This window comes from Pteronotus mesoamericanus, unplaced genomic scaffold (genome assembly GCF_021234165.1).
Source record: "Pteronotus mesoamericanus isolate MK-2021 breed Mesoamerican mustached bat unplaced genomic scaffold, CSHL_Meso_final contig_269, whole genome shotgun sequence".
NCBI lineage: Eukaryota > Metazoa > Chordata > Mammalia > Chiroptera > Mormoopidae > Pteronotus > Pteronotus mesoamericanus.
Window position 1 is genome coordinate 4,125,163 of NW_026555114.1, and position 25,626 is coordinate 4,150,788.

General features: G+C 36.1%; 1 protein-coding gene across 4 annotated transcripts in view; it reads left to right on the plus strand.

Annotated features, from left to right (window-relative positions):
• Positions 1–25,626, plus strand: part of TLK2 (tousled like kinase 2) — a 108,630-nt gene that overhangs the window by 69,811 nt on the left and 13,193 nt on the right. For all 4 annotated transcript variants that reach the window (XM_054574903.1, XM_054574902.1, XM_054574905.1 and 1 more), the window contains 8 exons: positions 2,867–2,977; positions 3,969–4,105; positions 8,750–8,902; positions 12,137–12,203; positions 12,997–13,094; positions 14,960–15,041; positions 18,877–18,968; positions 23,701–23,790. In XM_054574903.1, coding sequence (XP_054430878.1) covers positions 2,867–2,977; positions 3,969–4,105; positions 8,750–8,902; positions 12,137–12,203; positions 12,997–13,094; positions 14,960–15,041; positions 18,877–18,968; positions 23,701–23,790 — 830 coding nt within the window. The remainder of the gene's footprint in view (positions 1–2,866; positions 2,978–3,968; positions 4,106–8,749; positions 8,903–12,136; positions 12,204–12,996; positions 13,095–14,959; positions 15,042–18,876; positions 18,969–23,700; positions 23,791–25,626) is intronic.

A 25,626-nucleotide genomic window follows, 5' to 3' on the forward strand; every position in this document is an offset into this window, starting at 1 on the left:
ACAGTTGTATAGGGCTTCTCTTCAGCTAGATTTCAGGTGGTTCTGAATGATGGTTGTTCTGTAGTTTAGTTGTAATTTTGTTGTGGTGGAGGGAGCATGCAAGTGCCGTCATCTTCCCCGGAAGCTTCTAATTCACTTTGTTTTCCCATCCTATACTTCCTTTATGGTTTTTGGCTCCTGTTTCATAGACACCACATCCTTTTGTATTTTATGGTATATGATAAGCAGTATTCTAAAATGTTCTTTTGATTTCTGTAGGAAGATCATTTTTATCTTCCTCAAACTAATGTTCCCTTTTTTAATTCAGAAAAAAATTTTTAGTCCTTTTTTTGCTTATTTCTTTTCTCAGTCTTTGAATGAGGAGAGTACCATTTAGACTGAATACGTCCATCTTTCATTGTTAGTATATATATTTGCTTGGGGCAGCTCTTATTCCTGTTTGTGTTCACTTGGGTACTGGTTGAATTGCCAAGATTTATAATTAGATATGTTTTGGATTTAAAAAGCTCCTAGCCCAGTTCCAGTACTGGCAGGTTTTTGTCCAGAGTGGCTCTGCTGGGCTGAGAAAGGATCACGGACTCATTTTGTACTTCTATCTCCTGACTCTTAAGATTGAGAAGAGGCGTCTTCTTCCCCTCTGAAGCACACCTGCACCTTTCCATTCCTACTCGTCTCTCCTCCAGGAACGTTACCTTTGCCTTTCTCTCTCCTAAGCTTCAAGGGCCTTTCTTTTCTTCTTCTGTAACTTGTTTCCTGACATCATGCAGCCCAGCTGGCTTACTTCTGTTACCTTTGTAACTTTCTAAATAAGCTTTCTCTTACAATTTTGGGGGAAAGGATTGAGAAGATGGAGTATATGAAACACTTGAATCGTAACTTAGTACTTTTTGGATTTAAAAAAGAAGTCACCCTGACTGGTGTGGCTCAGTTGGTTGGGCATTGTCCTTCAAAGAGAAAGGTCGTTAGTTCAATTCCCGGTTGGGGCATATGCCTGGGTTGCGGGCTGGTTCCCAGTCGGAGCATGTGAGAGGCAACAGATGGATGCTTCTCACTTGTATTGATGTTTCTCTCCTTCTTTCTCCCTCCCTTTCCCTCTCTCTAAGAATAAAGAAAATCTTAAAAATATATATATAAATGTCTGCTTTCATTTTCCAGGAAGCAATATGCTCTCCTTACTCACCACTACTCTTCTTCTTCTCCCTTGTTTTCTGAAGGTTTTTTCTTTCTTTGGCTGTAGAGCAATACCAAAAGAATGGATATGTCAAAAAGGAAGACACAAAAGGATTAGAACTTCTGTTTCTGATTTGAAGGGACAAGGAACATGACCAGTGGTCTTTACATCCCCTTTTACAGGCAGGGATTGTTTCTAGAGTTTTGCTATTTTAGTGAGATGTTGGGAAAGGCTGCATCAGAGGCTGCTGGCCAGGTGCTATTTTAAACCTGAACACAAAATTATTTTGTGTTAGAAAGCACAAAAATTTAAGAGTTTTAAAAATTTTAAATAAGCTGCCAGAGATTTATTGATACCATACATTTGTTTACAGATTTCAAGGGAATCTCACTTTCCCAGAGTAGATTGAATTTTGTATAAACATTACACAAAATCTTGAGCTTGCAGATTCTTTAGTATGAATTAGTCACATTTACCCAAATGTACTTACACATTGCCTTTGATAATGTGGTTCATATAATTCTGTAAGAAGAACTAACAGGAAGAAATTACACTTATGGGGAGAGCAGAGATTTGGAGATGGAAGCTGTTGTACTGTGATCACTTTAAAAATGAAGTCTGAAAAGTCTCAAAAATTGAGTGTGCTGTAATATCTTCCATTTGTGCTTTTTACTGTTTCAAGAATGCTTATTTTATTTGATTGGGAAATACCAGATTTTTTTTTCAGAAGTCAAGCAAGTTATTATAAAGTACCATTTATTTGCCAAAATAGTACTTTTATTTAACACCAGAATAAATTCAGGAGTTGCAAGTCAAAATTGACATTGGGTTAGTGGTTCTTTCCTTCTCTGTTATTGTAGGAGGCTTGAATTTTTCAAAGTATTTATCCCATCCTTCTGGCCACAGCTAAATTAACTGTGTATTTACATTCTGACATTCTTGAATCAGGACCATGTATTCAACTAGTTAGTTTTGTCTTATGTGGGCAGGGTGTGCCTGGCTTCTCTGGTAAGAAGCATGATGTAAATTCATATCTCTTTCTTTAGAAACAAGAAATAAAAAACAAAGAGCATTTGAACATAAAAGAACTGTATGTGTTTTTTATTCTATAATATTTTTGGTAGTGCTTAATCACCCTTTTTTTTAAAAATTCATTTTTAGGGAGGGGAAGGGGGAAAGAAATAATCAGTGTGTGGTAGCCTCTTGCGCGCCCCCTACTGGGGATCTGGCCTGCAACCCATACATGTGCTCTAGACTGGGAATTGAACTGGCGACCCTTTGGTTTATAGGCCAGTGCTTAATCCACTGAGCCACACCAGCCAGGGCTTAATCACCCTTTATATATATTTTAAACATCTCATTAATCATAGGTGGTTTTTTTTTTTCCCTTTTGTGACACTTGGGGCACATGTAATGTGCTAGATTTAGCTGTACCTTCCTTTTGGGAGGAGTAAAATATGATCAATAGAAAAACAAGCTCACTTCTAGTAACAATTCATCTTTAATAAATAGGTGATTCAAGCATATTAAGGGAGAATAAAGTATTTACCTTTTTTTTAATAAAAGATATAGTTCTTTGATCCTTAATTTTGCTTTTGATTTAACAACAAAAATGATCCTCAGACATTTCTAGAAATTGCTTTTGTATTAAATAATCTTCTTTGGAGGTAATTAAAATTTTGTTTTCCATTGAAGGCCAACTGTGATTTGAGACGGCAGATTGATGAACAACAAAAGATGCTAGAGAAATACAAAGAACGATTAAATCGATGTGTAACAATGAGCAAGAAACTCCTTATAGAAAAGGTAAGTGGTGAATAGTGGCCAGGATACTCTGTAAAGTGCTTGGTGTGTGTCATTGTTGTGGGTCCTTATTCCTTACCTGAGATGAAAATATTTCAAACTAGGGCATTTTAGGAAAAGACCTACAGTTTAACAATTAGAGTTCTTTCTTGTGTAGACACTTGAACCAAGCATCCAGAGTGATAATTTGGGACATTCTTTCTGGTTGTGCCTTGCTTTCAGTGTGATGTTGATTGGATGGAAACAGCTTGTTTTAGTTGAATTTACTTGGGGTGTTGGTCCCCTAAATTTTTGTATTAGTTGAAGTGTGAATTCTATTACTATTAGAAACATTTAGCAATAGTTAATTACATTTGCATTTCAGAGATGGTATTTGGAGCAATGTATGCATATACTAATGTGATAATCAAGTGCGTTGTACTGGAAAATAATTAAGTTGGAATATACTTTCATGTATTAATTGCCTGATGCTTCCTATATATAGGGTAATGCCATTGAGTGTGGTTGGTAGGGTATGTGAATGTCTTGCACAAGATGGACAGCCATTTGAACATTTCCCTTAAAATGTCATGTGGTGTGCTTGAGTGTGATATTGTTATGTTACAGAATTACATGCTTATGATTTTGTAATAAAAGATATTAATGTATTAAAAAAGGGTGTTATTTGTGCTAAGACCTTTAGTTGATAAGTTACACCTTTTAATAGTTATTAGTAACCCTTTCTTGGAAGTTTTATTTTAGATTACATCCCTAGTACTTAATTATCTTATATTGAAAACTTTAAGGTGGCAGTACTTACTAATGAAATTATTATAAGGTACAGGTTTGAGACAGACTGGTGGTTACATGTGCTGAAATCTTTGGAATGTTATTAAAATGGAACACTGACAAAAGTGAAGTAGATTATTTTATTGATGTCAGAGATACTGGGGATCTTTTAATTGAGTTCTCATAGGAAAATGAAATTACTTTCTATTTGTCTTTTTTCCCTAAGTCAAAACAAGAGAAGATGGCATGTAGAGATAAGAGCATGCAAGACCGCTTGAGACTGGGCCATTTTACCACTGTCCGACACGGGGCCTCTTTTACTGAACAGTGGACAGATGGTTATGCTTTCCAGAACCTTATCAAGTGAGTTTATTTATGATGATTAAATTGAGAATTGGTAAGTTGGTTTGGATTTTTAAAGTCTTTTTTTCCACAATTTTATTTTTTAATTTTTTTCAGGTACATTTTATTTTTTTTAAATTCTATTTTATTGATTATGTTATAACTGTTGTCCCAATTTTCCCCCCATCCCCCCTCCACCCAGCACCCCCTACTCCCTCGGGCCGTCCCCACACCATTGTTCATGTCCATAGGTCATGTGTATAAGTTTGGCTACTCCGTTTCCTGTACTGTATTGTACATCCCCATGGCTATTTTATAACCACCTATTTGTACTTCTTAATCTCCTCACCTCTTCACCCATTCTTTCATACCCCTCTCCCATATGGCAACCATCAAAACACTCTCTGTATCCATGATTCTCTCTCTGTTCTGTTTGCTTAATTTTTTAGATTCAATTGTTGACATATATGTTTTTTTATTGCCATTTTATTGTTCATAGTTTTTATCTTTTTCTTAAATAGGTCCTTGTAACATTTCACATAGTAATAGTTTGGTGATGATGCACTTCTTCTTTTTTTTTTTTTGCCTAGGAAGCTCTTTTTCTGCCCTTTGATTCTAAATGATAGTTTTGCTGAGTAGAGCAATCTTGGCCATAGGTCCCTGCTTTTCTTGACTTTGAATATTTCTTGCTAACCCCTTCTAGCCTGTAATGTTTCTTTTGAGAAATCAGCTGACAGTCTTATGGGAACTCCCCCATTGGTAACTAACTTCTTTTCTCTTGTGCTTTTAAGATTCACTCTTTATTTTTAACTTTTGGCATTTTAATTCTGATGTGTCTTGGAGTTGGCCTCTTTGCATCCATCTTGTTTGGGACTCTCTGTCCTTCCTGGACTTGCATATCTATTTCCTTCACCAAGTTAGGGAGTTTTCTTTCCTTTTTTTTTTCAAATAGATTTTCAATTTCTTGCTCTCTTCTCCTTTGGCACCTCTATGATATGAATGTTGGAACACTTGAAGTTGTCTCAGGGGCTGTCTACACTATCCTCGTTTTTTTTTGGATTCTTTTTTCTTCTTGTTCTGATTTTTTTTTCTTCCTTATGTAATTGTCATCATTAATATTCCTAGTAGTTAGTGGTAGTCATCTTTTTATTTTAAAAGATTTCATTTATTTATTTTTAGAGAGAGGGAAGGGAGAAAGAAAGAGAGGGAGAGAAACATTGATGTGTGAAGGAAACATCAGTCGGCTGCCTCTTGCACACACCCCAGCCAGGGACCGGGCCCACTACCTGTGCATGTGCCCTGATGTCGAATCAAACTGGCAGCCTTTCATTTTGCAGGACAACGCTTAACCAACTGAGCCATGCTGATTGGGGCGTCTTCTTTTTCAGTGGTTACAGTCAGTTTTAGTCATATATATGTAAAGAAGTGTAGAGAATGAGCTGATATCCTAAGAAAATTTAACAGGTAATCAAAGGAATAACAAATGAGTTTTACATTAAAGCTTAAAAGAATCAGAATTGTCAGAAATCTGAAATCACGGTGTTGCCAGGACCATGCTTCCTCTGAAACCTCTAGGGAGGGTCCTTCTTTGGCATTTTGTAGCTTTTCTCTTACGTAGTTCATACCATTTCACAGTTCCTGGTAGATACAGAACTTCATGAAATTCTGGGAATCTTTAAGAATTCTTATCTGGTATATTCAGGCACTGTCTATACATCACTACTAAAATAAATTTTGGTGAAGATATGTGCTTTTTTATAAAAGATTTTATGTATTTATTTTTAGAGAGAAGGGAACGGAGGTAGAGAGGAAGAGAAACATCAATGTTTGGTTGCCTCTCGAGTGCCCCCAGCTGGAACCTGGCCTGCAACCCAGGCATATGCCCTGCCTGGGAGCAAACTGGTGACCTTTTGGTTCACAGGCTGGTGCTCAATTCACCGAGCCACACCAGTCAGGGCTGTGCATTGTTTTTAAATACCTTCTACTAGTTACGTGTAATATGGTTGGAGTCAGTAATACAGTTTTGTTGTTGAAGGGGTCTGAATTCTTTCTTTTCTTCCTCTTCTTTATTTTTTTTATTTTTTTATTTTTAATTTTTTTTTATTTTTATTTTATTTTTTTTTTGAGCTACTATAACAAAATACCATAAACTAAATGGTTCAAAACGACCTAAGTTTATTCTCTCACAGTTCAGGAGGCCATCTGTCATTTTTGTAGAATGACAGAATCTATGTGTTGTTTTATTTTTACCTTGTCTCAGATGAAATCTCTTCTGCCCTCTGAAGCCTCTAGGGAGGATCCTTCTTTGGTGTTATGTGGCTGCGGCATCATAGCTTTGAATTCTGCTTCCATTGTGTTCCCTTTTGTGTCTATGTGCCTCTCCTCTCTTTTTATAAGGACACCAGTCATACTGGATTCAGGGCTCACCATACTCCAGTATGATCTCATCTTAACTAATTACATCTTTAATGACCCTGTCTACAAAGGTAACAATCTGAGGTGCTGAGGATTAGGACTTTCACATATATTTTTGGGCGACATGGTTTAACCTGTAATGGTGCCTAAGGCTGATTGTCTTGTTTTCTTTTACAGGCAATGCTTTTTAAATAGGGTTGTTAAAATTTGAGTGAGATGGACTTATTAGGTCATTAATACTTCCGTAAAAGATAGTATGAGTACACTTTCCATGGGTGATGATGAGCAAGCAGTCTAAAATTGGTGGAATGCAGGAAATATTTAAGGTTCAACTGTATAAAAGGCGCTATCATATATATATTAGAGATAGAAGGGCTGATAAGACATGATTCTTAAGAGAATTTATAGTTTATTGACGTAGTCCAGACTTGTGCTCCCAAAATAAACTATAATGAAATATCACTGATAGACTATCTTCAGATAACTTTTATTTGTAAGTATAAATAGGTAAGTAGTTTCAAGGACATCAGGAATTAATGTAGGAATCCTTATTATATATACTATTGATCTCTGGGAAATCATTTTTCATGTCAAGGCAGTCTTACAGTGTATAGTTGAAGACGCCCTAAAGATGTTTCGGCATCGGTGTACCCTTGTTTACAGTTTATATATGTTGGCTGTGGGGCTCCTATCTTGATAACCTGTGAAGGTTCAATTTATGGATTCTCCCTGACAACAATGGAAAATCAGTTTCATTTTATGTTTAATAAAGTTGATTGCTGAAATCTCAATCTTCTAAAGCATTTATTCTTCAAAGACAAAATGTTTCAGCACTCCACTAGCCCAGTGTAGTTTATAGTTTAAACTATATATTGTCTGGTTATTTCCAGAGAGTTCAGAGTATGTTTACTCATGGCCCCTTATAGGGGAGAAATGAATTGAAGATTTTTTTAACCGTTTTTTTTTTTTTTTAATTGGGAAACTCATGTTGCAAGAAGGTAAATTTTTTTTTTTTTAAAGGACATCCATTGAGTCAGAGGAAGGATTGTGATTTTACCTAAAGATTCTGTTTCTCAATCCAGGATTTTTTCGAGTCATAAATTATTCTTATACATACATTTTGGAGGGGAAGGCATATTTCTAATGATAGCGTAAAGGGTATTTCTTTAGACAAGCAGAAAATTCTTGAATTAAAATTTCCATTCTGCTGTTAAATTGACATCTAATCAGTAACCCAGCCAAGAGAATTGTATTTTCAAATGAGTGGTTATTGGCAGTACTCAGAGTAGGCTAATCTTGCTTACAGTATTGCCCTTATAGTTACGGCAGCATAAGCTCTATTACGGGCATTTACCCTGGAGTCTAGTCTTGTTTTTCTGGTTGCCATTCTTCAAGGAAAGATAAACTGAATCTGGAAAAGGTCTAGAGGCCCACAACTACGGTGTTCAGGGAAGAGGGTAGAAGACCTTTGATTTGAGAATAGGTTAAAAAATAGATTCTGTCGTTCTACAAAAATGAGGATTGGATCAAGAAAAGGAGATGGAAGTGTATTAAAGGAGAAGGGAGCTAGCATTTGGCTGTCAACTATGATAGGTGATTTAAAGATTTTAGTCTGTTAAATAAATGGTGAATCCGAATATATGTTTTTTACTCATTTAATGTACCATTCTTGAAGGAGTTTCTACTAGTTGCAAGACTTCATCATGCCTTTCCTGTGAGTAGGAATGACCTAGGGGTGGCAACGGGTCACTTAGACTAGAATAAATGGAAATCTTTTTTTACTTTGTTTAGCATCGTTCAAATTTGTATCTTTCCAGATATAATTTGAGGAAACTTTAATCCAAATAGAAAATAAAGTCACTTGAACCTGTTGTACTTTTTTGTTTGTTTGTTTTACATAAATACAGTTCTTTAATGGTTTCATACCAGAGAGTTGTTTTCTTAACTGTTAAAAAAGGAGTCAGGAAATTCTTCCTTTTTAGTCAGAAAATAAGCTCACAGTAGAAATTTGGTAATTTTCCTTCCTGCCCATTTTTACACTCAGAGAATAATCATAAACAGTGTCTTAAAGCACAGATTCACTCTAAAAAATCTTTCCTACCATCAATTATTTGGTTTTTTCAAACTGAAGATAAAATCAGATCTCTGCTTGATTTAAAGGGGCTTATTTTTTCTAATGTCTATTAGATATGCAGGTGGCAGCGTTAAAATTTTTGATCTTTCTTTTTGCCACATCTTTCATATCTCTAGGCAACAGGAAAGGATAAATTCTCAGAGGGAAGAAATAGAAAGACAACGGAAAATGTTAGCAAAGCGGAAACCTCCTGCCATGGGGCAGGCCCCTCCAGCAACCAATGAGCAGAAACAGCGGAAAAGCAAGACCAATGGAGCTGAAAATGAAACGTATGTTCTTGATGGATATGAACTGTGAGAAACACACTCTTCCCCAACCACAAATGTTCTATTGAATATCACTGGGGAAAAAATGATAAATTACGGAAATTTCTAGAGCTTTAGCTTTCGTTTTATTTACGTTAATGGACTTCCTCAAGCCATATAGAAATAACTCATTTTCTTAGTTCTAACCTTATTTAGGGAGTTTTGAATGAGAGGGAGAAGTAATATCACTTAACGTCACATCATAATCTTTGGCCGCTGTTGTTGCAAATGTGATGTCACTTTTGTATTCAAATGATATAATAGTTTATGTGTGATTGATTCTAGGTTATGGTATGTTGTTATCATATTGTGGCAACTATTTCAGACTGAAGAATACACAACTGAAAAATGATCTTTACTGCCTAAAGAGTACTAAGTTAACAGTCATAAACTTAGCATTAAGCTAAAAAGAAAAAAAAAATTTTAGGAAAAGGACATTTTTCTAATAAGCCAAATCTTAACATCACCAGTATTTTACTATTCTGGAGTATCTAAGAGAAACACCAGCATATTAAACTGCAGTATACTCCTCTTTATCACTGCCAAACAACAGTTAGTACATAGGAGGGATAGAATATCCTGCGCACAGGTGCTTTCCTTTTCCACCCCCACCCCATGTCAGAGTTTCCTCTTTGATCATTGAGTTCTTGGCCACTAAGAGAATCTTCTTCTGGGACAGGAATTGGCAAACTTTTTCCAAAATGGGCCAGATAATAAATACTTAAGGCTTTTTGCAAGCTAGAGTGTCTCTGTTGCAACTGCTCAACAGAATAGCCTGAAAGCAGCTGTAGACTCTGCATCTAGAAATGGTTTGGCTGTGTTCCAATTAAAAAAAAAACTTTACAAAAACATATTGTGAGGCGAGTGGCCCACTGCTGTATGTAGTTTGCCGACTAGACAAGAACTACCAAACAGTTGGCATGAGAAATAAAACCTATGTTACTTACCTCTTTTAAAGTATTTCTTATGCTTACCCCATAGATGTTTAAGTCAGCACCTGTCTTCCAGAGACTTTCACATTAAAAAGGAAAGAAAAGCTCTACTGAGAATAATGTAGGCAATATCTAAAGAATGGATGGTAGCCATAAAGTTGGTTTCTAATTGGATTATTTGAAATTTAAAAAATATACATATTTATAGAAATAGCCATTGGTATTGTAATTAGTGTACTTGTAGTGGCCACATTGGTTTTTCAGGGGGGGGAATTTTTTTGTAAAGCTGTCGTGGGATTCTTTAATGGAAAATAAGTTTCAGATCTAAAGGTAGCCACAAATAGCAGATAATAATATTGTATGATTTATTAACTAGTATATCTTGCCTTTTATGTTTTCATATCAGTTTACAAAAACATGTTAACCCATAATCCACCTCAAGTTTAATAATATTTGTATTACACCATTGTTAAAAGTCCATGACATTCCAGAAATGTACAATGTACATTTACTCCAGTGACAAAGGTGGCTTAACACCAGTCCTCACCCCATGCATACCTGATGTGTTAGAGAGCCTTTTCCTTGACATTCATTTAGTAAGTCTGTGTTAAGTGCTTATTATATACTCAGCTCTGTTCTAGACACTAGGGATACAGAGCTAAACAATACAGCCTCAGCCATAGGAGATCACAGTTTATTTATGGAAAATGAAAAGACAAATAAGCTAATAATTACATTAAGTATAGTAATAAAACTATGAATAGTGAATAAGCTTGGAAAACATCTTCACTCTTAGAGCTCTGAATATTTTAAAACTAGTTTCTAAACAAAAAATATTTCCTTTCAAAAAATCTTAAGTAGGAGCCCAGATTTGAAAGATTGTCCAGGCAAATGTTGTACACATTAATCGGATTATTATCTTTTACATACTCTTTTTGTAGAGGGAATCTAAGTCTAGTGCATAAAACCATTGGCTTAGGAGTATAAAGAAGGCATAAGTAAAAAAAAAAAAAAAAGGCATAGGTTATTTCCTTGCCATAGAACAATAATTAGAATTTAATCTAGGCCAATAGTATGTCAATAAATAGTTGCCATCTGGAGTGCTGTGTAAAATCCAAGCTGGAAGGCATTTGGTCCAGTTTTTAATTAGAGTATCAGAGACTTGGCTCATTCCTTTGGCCAGAAGCCAAAACAGTCTTCTGGAGTCTTGGAGTGAGTCACATTATCCTCTTTTGGTATTGAACCTATTTCAGCCAGAGAAAGAATTTTTAGTTATGATTTTTTATTTCTCCCCCTTTTCTTTTTAACTAGTGTGATAAAATAATGTATATAAGTATTTCTGCAGCTATGAAGAGAGAGGCATAATGGCCCTAGTGAGCATGTTTCTTCTTTTTTTTTTATTCTTTATTTTCTTTTAGTTAGACCTCAAGGCTCTGTTTTGTAGCCCTTCCTGGTTGATAGGATACCTGTTTCTTCTTCCTGCTATTTAGAATATATCTGACAGGGACATCTAAAACTTTGAAGTATATGGATATGGCTTTTAGCATGTGGAAGGTGAAGACGGAGGAGTATCTTACATGCTTACTTGAGATATGAGCATGCAATTAGAGTCAGTGGAACATGAAGCGAGTGATTACTCATCAAGTCAGCCCTTTGATAATTGTGTTTAAGTAGCACTTTACAAATTATATATTCTTCTCACATTCTCATTTAATAGTCACAACCCCTTTGTTAGATAAGTATTATTATTTGCTTTATTTTTAGGAAACTGAGACTCAAGAAGTTAAAGTTGCTTGCCCGAGGTCATATGGCCCAAGTTGTACTTTGAACCCTAGTCCTCAAATTCCAGATTTTGGACTCTTAACACTCTCATTATCTTTGTTATTATAGTATTATGGTCTAAGAATTACCAATAATAATCAAATCTATTGGTGTATTATTTTGCCCTTTAAAAAAATTAAGACATAAAATTTTTGGCTCTCCTAAAGGATTTTTATCTGGGTAATGTTTGGGACAAAACTATAATACCATAAATAATGTAAAATTATAACACATTTTTATATATATATATTTTTTACAAATTAGACTTCTGGTTTTGAAGTCCTTCTTTCACATCACATCTGATAAATCACAGAAGTTTTCTCGTGTCAAAGGACTGCAAGATAAACTTTTAGTTGGTTTAGCTAAGAGACTGAATATACTACTTACTATGCTTTGGCACTGTGATTTCAAATAATTTATTGAAATTTCTACCATTATTTTCCAGGTTAACATTAGCAGAGTACCATGAACAAGAAGAAATCTTCAAACTCAGATTAGGTCATCTTAAAAAGGTAAATACAAAGAGAGATGCAATTTTTAATTTACATTTGGTGTGTAAGCAAGTTGGTTATTTGGACAGACATTTTAGTTTCACATACCTGCAGAAATCTCTTATATTTTAAATCACATAGCAGCTGGTGTATTTTGCCTAAACTAGCTAAGAAGGAATGGTCTTATATCAATGATGTTGTAACATAGAGGCACCTACACAGAATTCGTTATTGGCGATGTTCACAGAAGCATCTTAGATTTAGGTTGCTCATTTATTTAATTCAACAGTTCATATGTTTTTGGTGGATGCTGCTTATGGTGGTGATGGTCATTGAGCACTTAATAAATTACTATTGGTGCATTTTTGTTTTTTTCCCCCCACTGGGTTCTCAGATCTCGTTACATCAAAAAAAACTGAGGCACCAAATGTAATCTGTATTAGAAGGACAGAACCAGATAAAGAACTAATTTTTGTTTAAAAAAGATTGCATTCCTATATGTATATACACAAAACATTTCTGGAAACTTAGACAAGAAACTTAACAGTGGTTGTACCTGGGGAGTGGGTATGGAGGGGAGGGAGCAAAGGACTCTTCCTTTTGCTACTGTAATTTTTGTATGATTTCAGTTTTATTTATTATAGATTGGTTTTTAATGACAAAAAGTCTAGCTCTTTAAAAAAAGTGTTTTCAATGCAAAACACCCTCCTATAGCTTTTCATGAGAAACATGTCTCTGCTCTTGTTTTTGAAATGAGATACTGGAAAGGCAACATTTCTTGTGTTCTGAGCTCTTTCTTTTCTTTTCACTTTAGGAGGAAGCAGAGATCCAGGCAGAACTGGAAAGGCTAGAAAGGGTTAGAAATCTACATATCAGGGAACTAAAAAGGATACATAATGAAGATAATTCACAGTAAGCAATTTGGGAATATGCTGCATTAGAGACAACTGAGCACTTTCTGACATGAATTGAGTGGTCTAGAACAGTGATTTTCAACCAGTATGCTGTAAGAAGCTATTCAGTTAGGGGCACTAACCTCTTTTCCTTTAGATTGTCAAATAAAAAAATGACAACAGCCAACACAACAATAGCCATTCAGTGTGACTAAATCAAAATTATACCTATTTTCTTGGTCAGATTGGCAAAAAATGTATTTTTTGGTGTGCTGCAGAATTTTAGTAATTAGTTTATTGTGCCATGAGATGAAAAGGGTTGAAAATCGCTGGTCTACAATGTTGTTTTGTTTAATAATAAATTCAGTAAATTGATTCCATGGTGTATGTGGTTCTATTGGAGTATGTAATAGTTTTATGAACAAAATCATGATTTGCTTTAGTTGAAATATATATAAACATAGTAGATTTATATATTAAATATATATCTGTACATATAGCATGTTTACACAAGTAGATGTCACTTAAACTATAGCTTTATAGGGTAAATGGTTGGGATACACTGTGTATTCAGATATACCTGCAGAACCTTACTAAAGGGAAGAATGGGTGACATTGTGCTGTTGTAGAAAGATTACTGAGTTGAGATGACACCTGTTTTTTCAGTGACCTTTAAGGGCCATTCAGCTGTTGTGATTTTAAGCAAGACTCTAAAGTTCAGCAGATTAATTAAGATAAATGCCCACCTTTGTTTGTAAGTCATTTAAGAGACCGAAACTATGAAAAGGAGACAGTAAGTGGAAAGTAGCTTCTGTTTATACTCTCTTCCTTCCCACACACTTTTGACTCTGAAACATGATTTTTTGACATAGCTACAACTTGTGTGTTTTTGTTTGCCTTGTGTGAGCCATGGACTTTTCTTTCTGTTAAAGTACCAGGCAACAGCTGTTACTGAGCACTCTCTCTTCGTCAGGCATAGTGCTAATTACTCCTGTGTTCTAGCATTTAACCTTCACAGTAACCTGATGACGTAGGTCATCTTCAATACATAGATCTGGAAACAGTCTTAGAAAAAATTCAGATAACTTGACCAGGGACCCATAACTAGTGGACCAAACAAAGAATTAAACTTGGATCTGTCTGATTCCAAAGTTAATTATCATACGGTAATATCGTCTCTATCCACAGGCACGCTGTCTCAAAATCAAAATAATTTCAGGTTTAATAGTGGGGATATTTAAGATCAGGAGCTAGGTAGAAATATTTTAAAAATTATTTTGTGCCAGAATCTCTTATTTCTTTGTCCTTTTAGAAAACAGCACAAGGTGGTATCCTGTGTGGCAAAACAGTTATATCATGAAAACTTTCTGTCTAATAGAGAGAAAATGAATGCACTTAGAACGTGTGACTCACTTTATAATGAAACCCTTTTTTTTTTAAGGCCCTGTAAAATATATGTAATTTTATTGTATGTAGTTATGTAATGGTGGGGGCATGTGGCTCTTGCATGGTTTGGAGGAACCAAGTAACACAATTTGAAAATCCCTGACCTCATGTAGTCATCTCCCCCCCTCACTTGATAGTAGGGCAGAAAGGGAGTGAGGCCAACAAAAGACACAGGTCTGCTTGTGGCTCTATGGAGACTGGCATGTCTCCATGTGTCTCCCGGCTCTGCAGCTAATGCTGTTCGTTGTATCTCTGTTGTACCTTTGAATTATGTAACTGACTTTATGCTCAGAATTAGCTATATTGGTGTTGATTGCCAAACTCTTGGCAGCAGCTGTAGTCATGTGTATAACATGTTAAGAATCCTGGAAATTTTGCAAATTTGGAAGATTGCGCTGTCCTTGACCTCTGGATGTTATGTATTCCCTGTTTCCACAGATTTAAAGATCATCCAACGCTAAATGACAGATATTTGTTGTTACATCTTTTGGGTAGAGGGGGTTTCAGTGAAGTTTATAAGGTAAGTATGAGGAATGGGTACAAAGACTAAGGGTTAAATTACTGGTTATTACCAACTTAGAGAACATTTAGAATAGTGACAATGGTGGGTTGGTATCTGTTGGTTGCAATTCAGAACTTTAAGAACTGCTTTTAATAAACTTTGGTGACTAAGCAGGATACAAAATTTTACCCTATTTTCAAGTTTGAAAAATAAATAATTACAGATTTTTTAAAACAGGAAGGAAAAATAACACTAATTTCTGGGCAGTGGAATTATGGTGATTTTCACTCTCATTCTGCACTTCCTGCCTCATCTACATTTCCTAGAAATGAGTATGCATTACTTTTATTCTCCTAATTTTTTTTAACAAAATGGATGTGTTACAGGTAATTCTTATTTGAAAGACTGTTTTTTGATGATCTCATCTAAATAAGAGTAGCGCTCACATTCTGAAGGAGTGTCCCAGCTTAAAGTGCTTCAGTCGGACCAGCAGACTACAGACTCCTGTGCCTCCAGTTGATTTTTGCTAAAGGAGGAATTCAGCCAGTTTTAAATATAGTTGCCAGATCCATAACATATTCACCAGCCACAGCCTCCTTAAATTTCTCTAGATGTTTCTGGTGTCTGGCTTTTAAATGTAGAATTAATTCTTAAGTGATCTTCATTGCATGGCTCTTGGTAACTCCCTTTTTTCTAAGGTGTAGCCTTCACTGTTAGGTTATGTGTTATGCCCATATGAATTTATATGTAGGAAATCTTTTTGTGTAAAATAATTAGTTTTCACTTCAGGAAAAAAACAGTAAAAACTAGTTCTATTGGTTTCCCTCTTTGTTTTACTAATTTTTGTGGTAATATACACATAAAATTTATAATTTTAATTAACTATTTTAAGTGTACAATTCACTGGCATGAAATACATTCACAATGTGCAACTATCATTGCTATCCATTTCCAGAAGTATAATAATATTTTTGGTGTACTGCTAGGTTTGATTTTCTAGTATTTTATGTATTTTTTTTAATCTGTATTTATAAGTGGGACTGATCCATACTCACATTTTGTGTGCACGCAGCATTGTCTAGCTTTGATGTCATAGTTATCCTAGAATGAGTTGTGAGGTTTCATTAAATAGGAATTGTTAGCTTCTTGAAAGTTTGTTAGAGCTGACTCATACTCACCTGGCTAAGTAGCATTTTAGAAGAAAACTGTTTAATGGCCTTTTCAATTCCCTTGACAAATATTGATCTATTCAGATTTTCTTTTCCTTCTGAAGTCAATTTTGGTAGTATAATTTTTTTCTGGAAAATCTTTTATTTCGTCTTGATTTTAAAATATCATCCATTCCTTAGTTCTTTCTCTTTTCTTCTTGATTGTTAGGTTAGAGATTAGTCAATGTTTTTTTTTTTCCCCTCTAAGAATCAACTTTGTTTTGTTGATCTTATCTCCTGTTTGATTTGCTTTCTATTTTATTAACTTTTGCTTTGAAACCTTTCTTCCTTCTACTTTCAGTGTTTTTATTTATTTTCATTCTTGAATCATATGCTTAGTTTATTTTTTGTAATTTATTGTGGTAAAAAACACATCAAATTTACTATTGTAACAATTTTTAAGTGTATAGTTCAGTATGTTAGGTATATTCTTGTTACTATGAAACAGACACCCAGAACTCTTTCATCTTACAAAACTGAAATTCTGTCCGTTAATCAACAACTCTACTTTTCTTCCTCCCTCCCCATCCCCTCCTAACTGCAATTCTTTGTTTCTTTAAAATTGGCTACTTTAGATACCTCATGTAAGTGGAATCACAGTGTTTGTCTTTTTGCGACTGGCTTATTCACTTAGCATAGTGTCCTTGGAGTTTTTCCTAACTTGTGTGGCTCAGTGGGTTGGGCATTGTCCTGCAAAACGAAACGTCACTGGTTCCATTCCTGGTCAGGGCACACGCCTGGGTTGAGGGCCAGGTCCCCAGTTGGGGGTGTGCTAGAAGCAACTGATTGATGTTTCTGTCTCACATCAGTGTTTCTCTCCTTCCCTTCCCTCTCTCTAAAAATAAATAAATTGTTCTTTTAAAAAAATTCATCCCTGTTGAAGCATGTGACAGGTTTTTCTCCTCTTTTTTAAGGCTGAATAACATTCCATTGTGTATGTATACCAAATTTTCTTTATGCTTTTGGCTGTCAGTCAACATCTGAGTTGCTTCCTCTTGTCTGTTGTGAATAGTACGGCTTTGAACATGGTGCAGATACCTCTTTCAGTTCTTTGGGCAATGTAATCAGAATTGGGACTGTTCTTTTCCTTTAAATCATCAAAATTGGTTATTGGTATTTTCTAGTTACTAGTTAGTGTTTTCTTTATCCTATTTTTTTCTTTTGTATTCTTTAAGCATTTTAACATTTATGAAATCTTACAATGCCTCTTACAATGATGCAATCATTTAATGTAGTTATTTTTTTGCTGTTCATCATTCTCCAAAAGCCTTTCTTATATCAGAGGTGGATCACAGTGCCTTGGGTTAAAAAAAATGGGGAGAAAATGATAATTATAATATCGTTAGTGTTCTTACAAATTAAATGGTATTTAATATGGCTTTTAAAGACTTGAAATGGTTCTCAGCTGTAAAGCCATGATGGTATACATGCTTGGTGGACTTCAAACTCTGTAAGAAAAAGTTCAAAAGTTTTCATTTCTGTGAAATAAGATACTCTGTTTGAATGTAATGGTTTTATATTTTTAAAAATACTGTTTTATATTTAGTGTAAATTAGAAGTTCCTTTTATAAGCAGCCGTCTCTCAAATGCCATGCTTTTCTAGAGGCAGCTTATACTCTAAAGGTCTGTAGAGCAGTCATGACTATTCATGGATAGTGTGTCCGCACCTGTTGCCTGTGTGTGTTCATATGTATGTGGAAACTAGCAGACGGGTGATGATAATGTTGGACCTGAAGTACTAAATTTTTAATCTTAACTTTAAAAACTAATAAAAACTATCCATTCTAAAGGAGGCCCTCAGTAAATTCTTTCGTACAGGGGCAATTGTCTATTGTATAAAAATGCTATTTTATCAAATTGTGATTTACACCCAACATCCTTAAAAACCCATTTGTTGCTCCTGTCATGGAGCATCACGTAGCTGGTGTTGGGTTTGCCAACAGCGGTGGTCTTTGGGGAAAGGCTGTCCCTTTGTTGGGACAGGGCTGGAGAAGGGACTTGGTGTGAGAGACTAACTTCGGATATTGCGGGGATCAAAAACTGCTTTTTTACTGAGCGTGTATGAGAGGCGGTAAAGGCAGGGGTTTTTTTTTGGTTTTGTTTTTGTTTCTGTTTTTATTTTAATGAACACACTATGACAAATCACAAAGTTATTTTCTAAACAAACATAGCAGAGAAGTGCATCCTGAGGGATTGTTTTTCAAGAAGGCAGTCTGTATCCCCAGCATTTCAAAAGTGGCAGGACTTGCTTTTGAAGCATGTCAAGTCCAGTGTCAGCCGAGGGACAAGACACAACGTAAAGGAGAAGGGTCTCAGATAGGGTGAATGATGTCCAGAAAGAGAATTGTTTGGAAGTGACTGTGAAGGCATGAGCTGTCTTTCTGTTTGTGGTGTGTGCTTGGTTTTATTTTCTAAACCCTTGGTGCCAGAGCATCTGGAGACCTCTATCTGATCACGGGTTTCAAGAAGATGGTTTCCACTCTAAAACAAAGTATGTGATGTGTTGTCTTCTGCTGTTTTTATTTAATAATGCATTTTGGACTTTGAGTATATTGATCTGTTAAATAGAAGCATCAAGTCCGTTGCCTGTAATTCTTGTTAGCATTTATCCAGAATATAATTTATTCCTTTTTTTTTTTTTATAGGCATTTGACCTAACAGAACAAAGATATGTAGCTGTGAAAATACACCAGTTAAATAAAAACTGGAGAGATGAAAAAAAGGAGAATTACCACAAGTAAGTGATACTAGAGTGTCTGATTTTTCAAAATCTAATAGTAACAGCTTAGGTTTGAACACTGTGTTAGGAGCTTTACATGCACTGTTGTTGTTCCATTTAACCCTTGTAACTGTCCTAAGAGAATAAGTAAATTTTCCATCTTACTGTTGAAGAAATTGGTACTTAGAGAATTTGAGTAACAAGCTGAGCTGGTATTTAAATCTAGGCTTTCCTTAATCCAAAACCCATGCTCTTAACCTCTCCTTCCATTGGCTACAATAAACAAAGTCTCAGAAATTATTGTTGCTTGTCTGTAGAAATAAGAAGAGGATGTCCTTTAGTTGTCTAGGGCCGCTGGGAAGTGCCTGGTAGGGCTTTTTAAGCTGTTCCAGCCATTTCACTATGGAGGAGGCAAACAGTAGCAGGGCGGGGGCGGGACCTGGTGTGCCTCGGTGGTACTTACTTGACTTGTTCGGCTCCTCAGGGCTGTGCTCCCCCCCTGGCACAGTTTGCCCATCTCCGGGTTCATGGTCTTCAGTGTCCCACTCACTGTGCTTGCCTCCCCTCAGAGTGCTTCTAGTGGCAGCCTTCATCTGTACTTGGGGTAAAGGGGGGGGACTTCTTTAAAATGAATAGTTACTACATGTCCAGGTGTGAACTTCTTTGTTCCACTAATGTCGGGTTTTGCTTGTTCCCTCCAAGCTTCAAAACATTGGAGTTCATGACTCGTTTGCTTTGGAGGCCACGCAGAATCAATTTACTATTAGGACCCCCGCTGGGCTTAATATGGTTTTCTTGTTGTAGGTACAAGTACTGAGTTAGACACATCCTACCCCTGAAAGGAGGAGACAGCCTCTTTTGATATAAAGAACCACCTCCTTTCTCCAAAAGCAGTTTTGGTTTTTTTCTTATAAATAGTTCTTTGGAGGGGGGAAAGCAGTGGACTTTGAAGTAGACTTTTAGTTGGCTTCTAAATCTCAAGGGGAAAATAAACATTTCTATATCATCAACCACTTCTTGGCACATATACCAAGGCAACTTGTGCTTTATACCTATTGGTCATCAGGGACCCAGTAACCCTTCCTTTTCCGTGCAGGTTGGCAGTGGCTCTCAGCTCTGGGGAAGAGACTGTTCCTGTGGTGAGAGAAATAGGGCTTAGGCAGAGGCAGGCGAAGGGATGACATGTGGTTTATGCATGGCATCCTCCATGTGTACCTTATGTGACAGGCAGCTGCAGTCCAGATGCTTCTGAGGAGCAGTTACATTATTATAAATACATTCCAGTGACTTGACGTGCAGGAGGAATGGCAGGCCATAGTGAATGCCAGGAGCATTTCAGAGAAGGAAACCACATGTTGTTCTGACTAGTTATAAATGAGAAATGTTCCCATTACGTTGAGACTTTCAGAGTACCTGAGAGTGTTGGAACAGTATATGCGTCTCTTTAAAAATGCCCTCCCGCTGTCCTTGGAGCTGTTGCATAACTTGTGTGTGCACTGACCACTCTAATCCAGTTGACTCTATAAGGGATTGACCTTGGTTAACCAAGGCCAAGAGGTCAACTAAGACTATCTTCTGGAGAAGATAGTTCCTTTGCCAGGATCTGTACATATTTTGCCTAGTCTTATTATCCAGCTTTTAGACTGACCTTAAGGAAAACTCCGATGGGCGCTCACACCCCAGCATTTTGAAACAGTGAGGTATTGGAGCCAAAACTATGTATCTCTTTGACACATTGGACAAATCCTTGTGGGTATGAATTGGTTGGCTTCTCATGTTTCTCTACCAGAGAGCCAGAGAGCAGGTAGAGGGGATTGTCTCACGTATCTGCGCTCTTTACCAGGCCAGCTAAGGCTCACAGTGGTGCCTTCCCACCCTGTTTCCTCACCAGAGATGGGGCTCGACATGCCTGAGCATCTCGTGGAGCTACCTGGGTGGTGGCCATTTCTCAGCTGACACTGGGGAGGAGGTGTGCAAAGTTGTTATGACGTCCATTCATTCTTGGGGGGAAATTCTTAAACACGTCCACCTTTCTTTGAAAGATTTTTATTGCTAAGTGATATGAAGTCATATTGATGAATTTCAGCCTACAGATAATAATGAATTAGTAAAATGTCATTAACTTCTTTGAACTTAAAGAGGTTTATATCAAGCACATAACAGGTTTTAGTGCTAAAAACTCAGTATTGGTGATTCCTGGGGGAAAGGGTACAAGGAGACTAAATGGTAATGGAAAAAATATAATAAAGATTATATATTTTAACAAATTCAATATTAAACTTAAAAAGTAATATATACTTTAGTGTTATGGTAACATTATAAAATATGAAAATGCTACTCCAACCCTGCAAAGTTAAGGTCTTTTGATTGCTTTTCCTTTCATGTGGATGACTTTCCATTCCCATCTGGAATCAAGATATTTTTTTGGTAAAAAAGAAGAGGAAAGTCAAAGAAAATAAAAGGCTGTTGTTTTGTTTAATTTTGAGTACTATTCTATACCTTCTTCCCTCTCCTCCTTCCCCCACAAACAAAAAGTAAACTGATTGTTTTACTTTTGCATTATTAAAGCATTAATAAGTATTACTAGATTTCTTTAACTCCCCAAAAAATATATTAAAAACTCTACAGTAGGAAAATTTCATATAAAGCTTTCTGTAGAAATAATTGCGTTTTAATTAATATACTCTTGTATAACACTCTTTTCTAATCTTCTAGGATAACATCATTTTGAAAGTCTTAAATATACATCCATTCATAAGAGAGTCAGAGACGTTAACACCTGAGTGGAAAAGTTTCTTCCAGATTCTTAGTACAGTTCCTGTTTTTATAGTGCATTAATCCCTTGGATGCTAAGTGAATACATGAGGGACATGGCAGAGACACTGCCTTGCCTGCTGAAGACTGAGAAACACGAGGGAGTGCTTTCAGTGACACACAGCAAATCCCCTGAGGTGGCGAGGAGATTGAATGACACTCCCTTTCATTCTTAATTTGTGCCTCCTTTAGTTTTCTGTGTTTTCTGTGACTGAACAGAGAAATTGGTCTCTACTCTGAAATGCACATCAAATGTTAGAGCAAAAGTGCAGGGAACTATGAATTGGCAGTGTGCTAGAGTAAAAAATGACTTGAAAGTTACCTACTTAGTCTATAGGTTTCTAGACCTGTTGCCTTTTTTTCAAAACAGCATCACCTTTATTTTACCAAATGAAATATCACATGGAATCTTGATAAATGAAAAAGAATAAGTGTGGGGCTGCTTTGGCGGAATGGGGGGAGGGGTTGGGCCAAAGCTGTCTTTCTTCGCTCAGCCTCTCCACAGGGGCTCCAGAGGCATGGATCTCCAGTGAGCCCTGTGTAAACTGCAGTTCAGTACAGTGTTGGGAAAGCTCAGGGAGGTGGGCTTATAAGGCCTGGACTCGAAGCCAGGTTTCTTGGTCCCAAGACCAAGTAGTGTGGATTCTAATACTCCTCTAAGCGCGGCAAGTCTTTCTTTTCAGAAAGACATGAAGTTGATGAAAGGAAGCATCAGAAGAAGCAATAATTGCCAAAAGTAGTACCTTGAACAATAAGCCCAATCAAACAAAGTTTCATCGGGGAAAAATATATTTAATTACTTTTAGATTTCTATTCTTCCCCACTTCCCAATTGTTTTCTCCGCTCTTTGTTAGTTGAGTACTTTCCTGTGTATTTTTGACATGCTAAAATACACCAATTTTAGAAAATACCCCTTCTTTTAGCTTTATTTTACCATGCTATGGAAAGTTTTTTTTTTTAATTGACTCTTGCCATATAACAATGCCCCAAACTAAGTCTTGCTAGGTTACTTAAAATATAATAATTTCCTGTAGGTCTTTGTAAATAAGAACTAAATACTTTAAAAATTATTGGTAATTATATTGTATAAATATGTTTTATTATTATTTTACAATTCAATATATGAATATGTCCTAATATATAGTACATTTCTGTTCCTAATTTTATTAAATGTTTCTGAATTGGAAAAGTACTAAAAAAAATGCTTACATTTTCACATTTTCTTAGAAGAAAATAAAGTTGATAGCCCTTTAAATCTTTTGTGTAAGGAGTAAGACTTAAAAAGAAATACAGGCCCTGGCTGGGATAGCTCAGCTGGTTAGAGCATCATCCTCATGTGTTATGGTTGCGGGTTCTATTCCCAGTCAGGGTACATACAGGAATCAACCAGTGAATGCATAAATGAGTGGAACAACAAATCTCTCTTTCTCTCTCTCTAAAAATCAATAAATTAAAAAAAGAACAACCCAAATACAAATCAGTGCTAATTGCTTTATATAACCAATAATCCTTTTACCCAAGGAGTTTATGTGCTAATTGATCTCCTTGATGTGACACCTGGATACAAACATTTACAAATTTGAATTGTCACCTTTAAGAAGATGGGGACAGGGAAGCTGTCTTTATAATTTTTAAAGCTCTGGTATTTGGATATAAATATAAAAGAGGTGAGATTGTCACAGAATGAACTTGAAAAGGATAAAAATCCATTCATTCAGCAAATACTTGAGCACATACTATTTTCTCAACAGCTTGGTAGATACTAGTAGAGAAGATAGGATGAAGAAACAGATAAGGAAACCAGCTAGATCTGAATGGAAGGAACGGAATGAATAGGTGGAAACAATAGAGAAATAAAAAAAATATATGTAGGCGTATCCTTGATGAGTTCTAAAAGGCCAGAATACAAAATGTTAATTTTCCATTTTATTTACAGGCATGCATGTAGGGAATACCGGATTCACAAAGAACTGGATCATCCCAGAATAGTTAAGTTGTACGATTACTTTTCACTGGACACTGACTCGTAAGTGCTATACCACTTCGGCTTAGTAATTAATACTGTTTTCTTGTAATGTGTTGACTACTCATAGAATAGTGTTTAAATCTGGATCCAGGAAAACTCTTTGAAGGAACCCAGTATATTTATTTATGGGTAAATAATCATATGTAAATTCAGAGTTGAGCCAGCAAGACTTCTCTTGGCCACAGGATAGGTACAGTTGGTGCTGGTCAGTATTTAACTCACAACTTGGCGGGTAGACGGATGAGACAAATTTGTAATATTTGTCAATTTCTGTGGTATAAATATTCCCAGCACGTCCAGTTCCAATCTACCAATTAAAACAATAAAACAGCTTTATTGAGATAATAACCTATATACCATATAGGTCACACTTTTAAAGCAGCAATTTTCAACCTTTTTTATCTCATGGCACACATAAACTAATTACTAAAATTCTGGAGAACACCAAAAAATACATATTTTTTGCTTATCTGACAAAGAATAGGTATTTTGACTCATTCACACTGGGTGGCTATTGTTGTATTCGCTGTTTTTTTATTTGACAGTCTAAGGGAGAAGAGGTCAGTGTCCCTGACTAAAGTAGTCAGGTATTACATGTTTTAAAAATTCTTGCAGCCCACTGGTTGAAAAATGCTGATTTATAGTATATAAACAATTCATTGGTTTTTAGTATGCTCAGAGGTATGCACAGTCATCTTCATAGTCAACTTTAGAACACATTCAATCACCTCGAAAAGAAATCCCATACCTTTTGCTATAATCTCCCTTTTTCTCCACCTTCTACCCTCAGCCCTAAGCAACCACTAATCCACTTTTTTCTCCATAGAGTTACTATTCTGGACTTTCTTATGAATGGATCATATAGATGTAGACTTTTGTGACTGGCTTTTTTCACTTAGCATGATGCTTTTTCAAGGTTTATCTTTGTTGTAGCATGTATCAGAACTTCCTTTTTTATCATCAGATATATTTCATTGTGTGGACATACCACCTTTTGTTTATCCATTCATCCTGCGAATGGCTTAATAACCAGCTCACAAAATTCCTGAAAATTTAACTATCAGCTCTCAGAATCTGGTGTAAACTGGTGCCAGCGTACCACTTACTGCATGTACCAATGAGTGTGGAGTGTTCAGTAGAGTTTGTGCCCCACACTGGCAACTGATGAACACTGACGGGCCTTTTGAAAAAGTACCAGCAATACGATTTTATCATAGAATGAGAATGAATATGGCATAAATGAAGGCATTGCCCTATGCTGCGTGTTGAAATATAGGTTCATGGGCTTATAGGATGTTAGAATTGGAAGGGATCTCAGTCCAGACATCTCATTTTATATATAGGTGGAGATTTGAGGACCAGAAGTTAAATGACTTGTCTAAGATCTTTAATACTTACATATTGTTGTTGTATTTCATTACCAGAAATGGTGAGCTCTACCACCTCTGGGTTTATCCAGGAGTTGAGAAACATTTCAACATTTGGAAACATTTTCTCTGTAGGAGTCTGAACTGAGTCAGTAGAACTGAACTGGGTCTGGCTTGCAGGTGCCTCCCAGTGTAATTCCGGAGTTTCGGCCTATTTCAGGCAGCAGCTGTCTCAGAGATTGCTACACAGAGAACCAGCCCACATTTAGAAATGACCCCAAAAGGAGACCATAATTACCTTTGGGAACATGAGCCATCTCCTCTTTCATTTGCTCTGGGATTTCTCCTTTCCAGTAGGGTGCCCGTTGAATCAGGCATAGCCATGTGTGGTTAGCATGGAACAGGATTCAGAAAAATACCTAGGTAGAGAGCAGGTCTCCATAGGGTAGCTTTACTGTTTTGCTTTAAG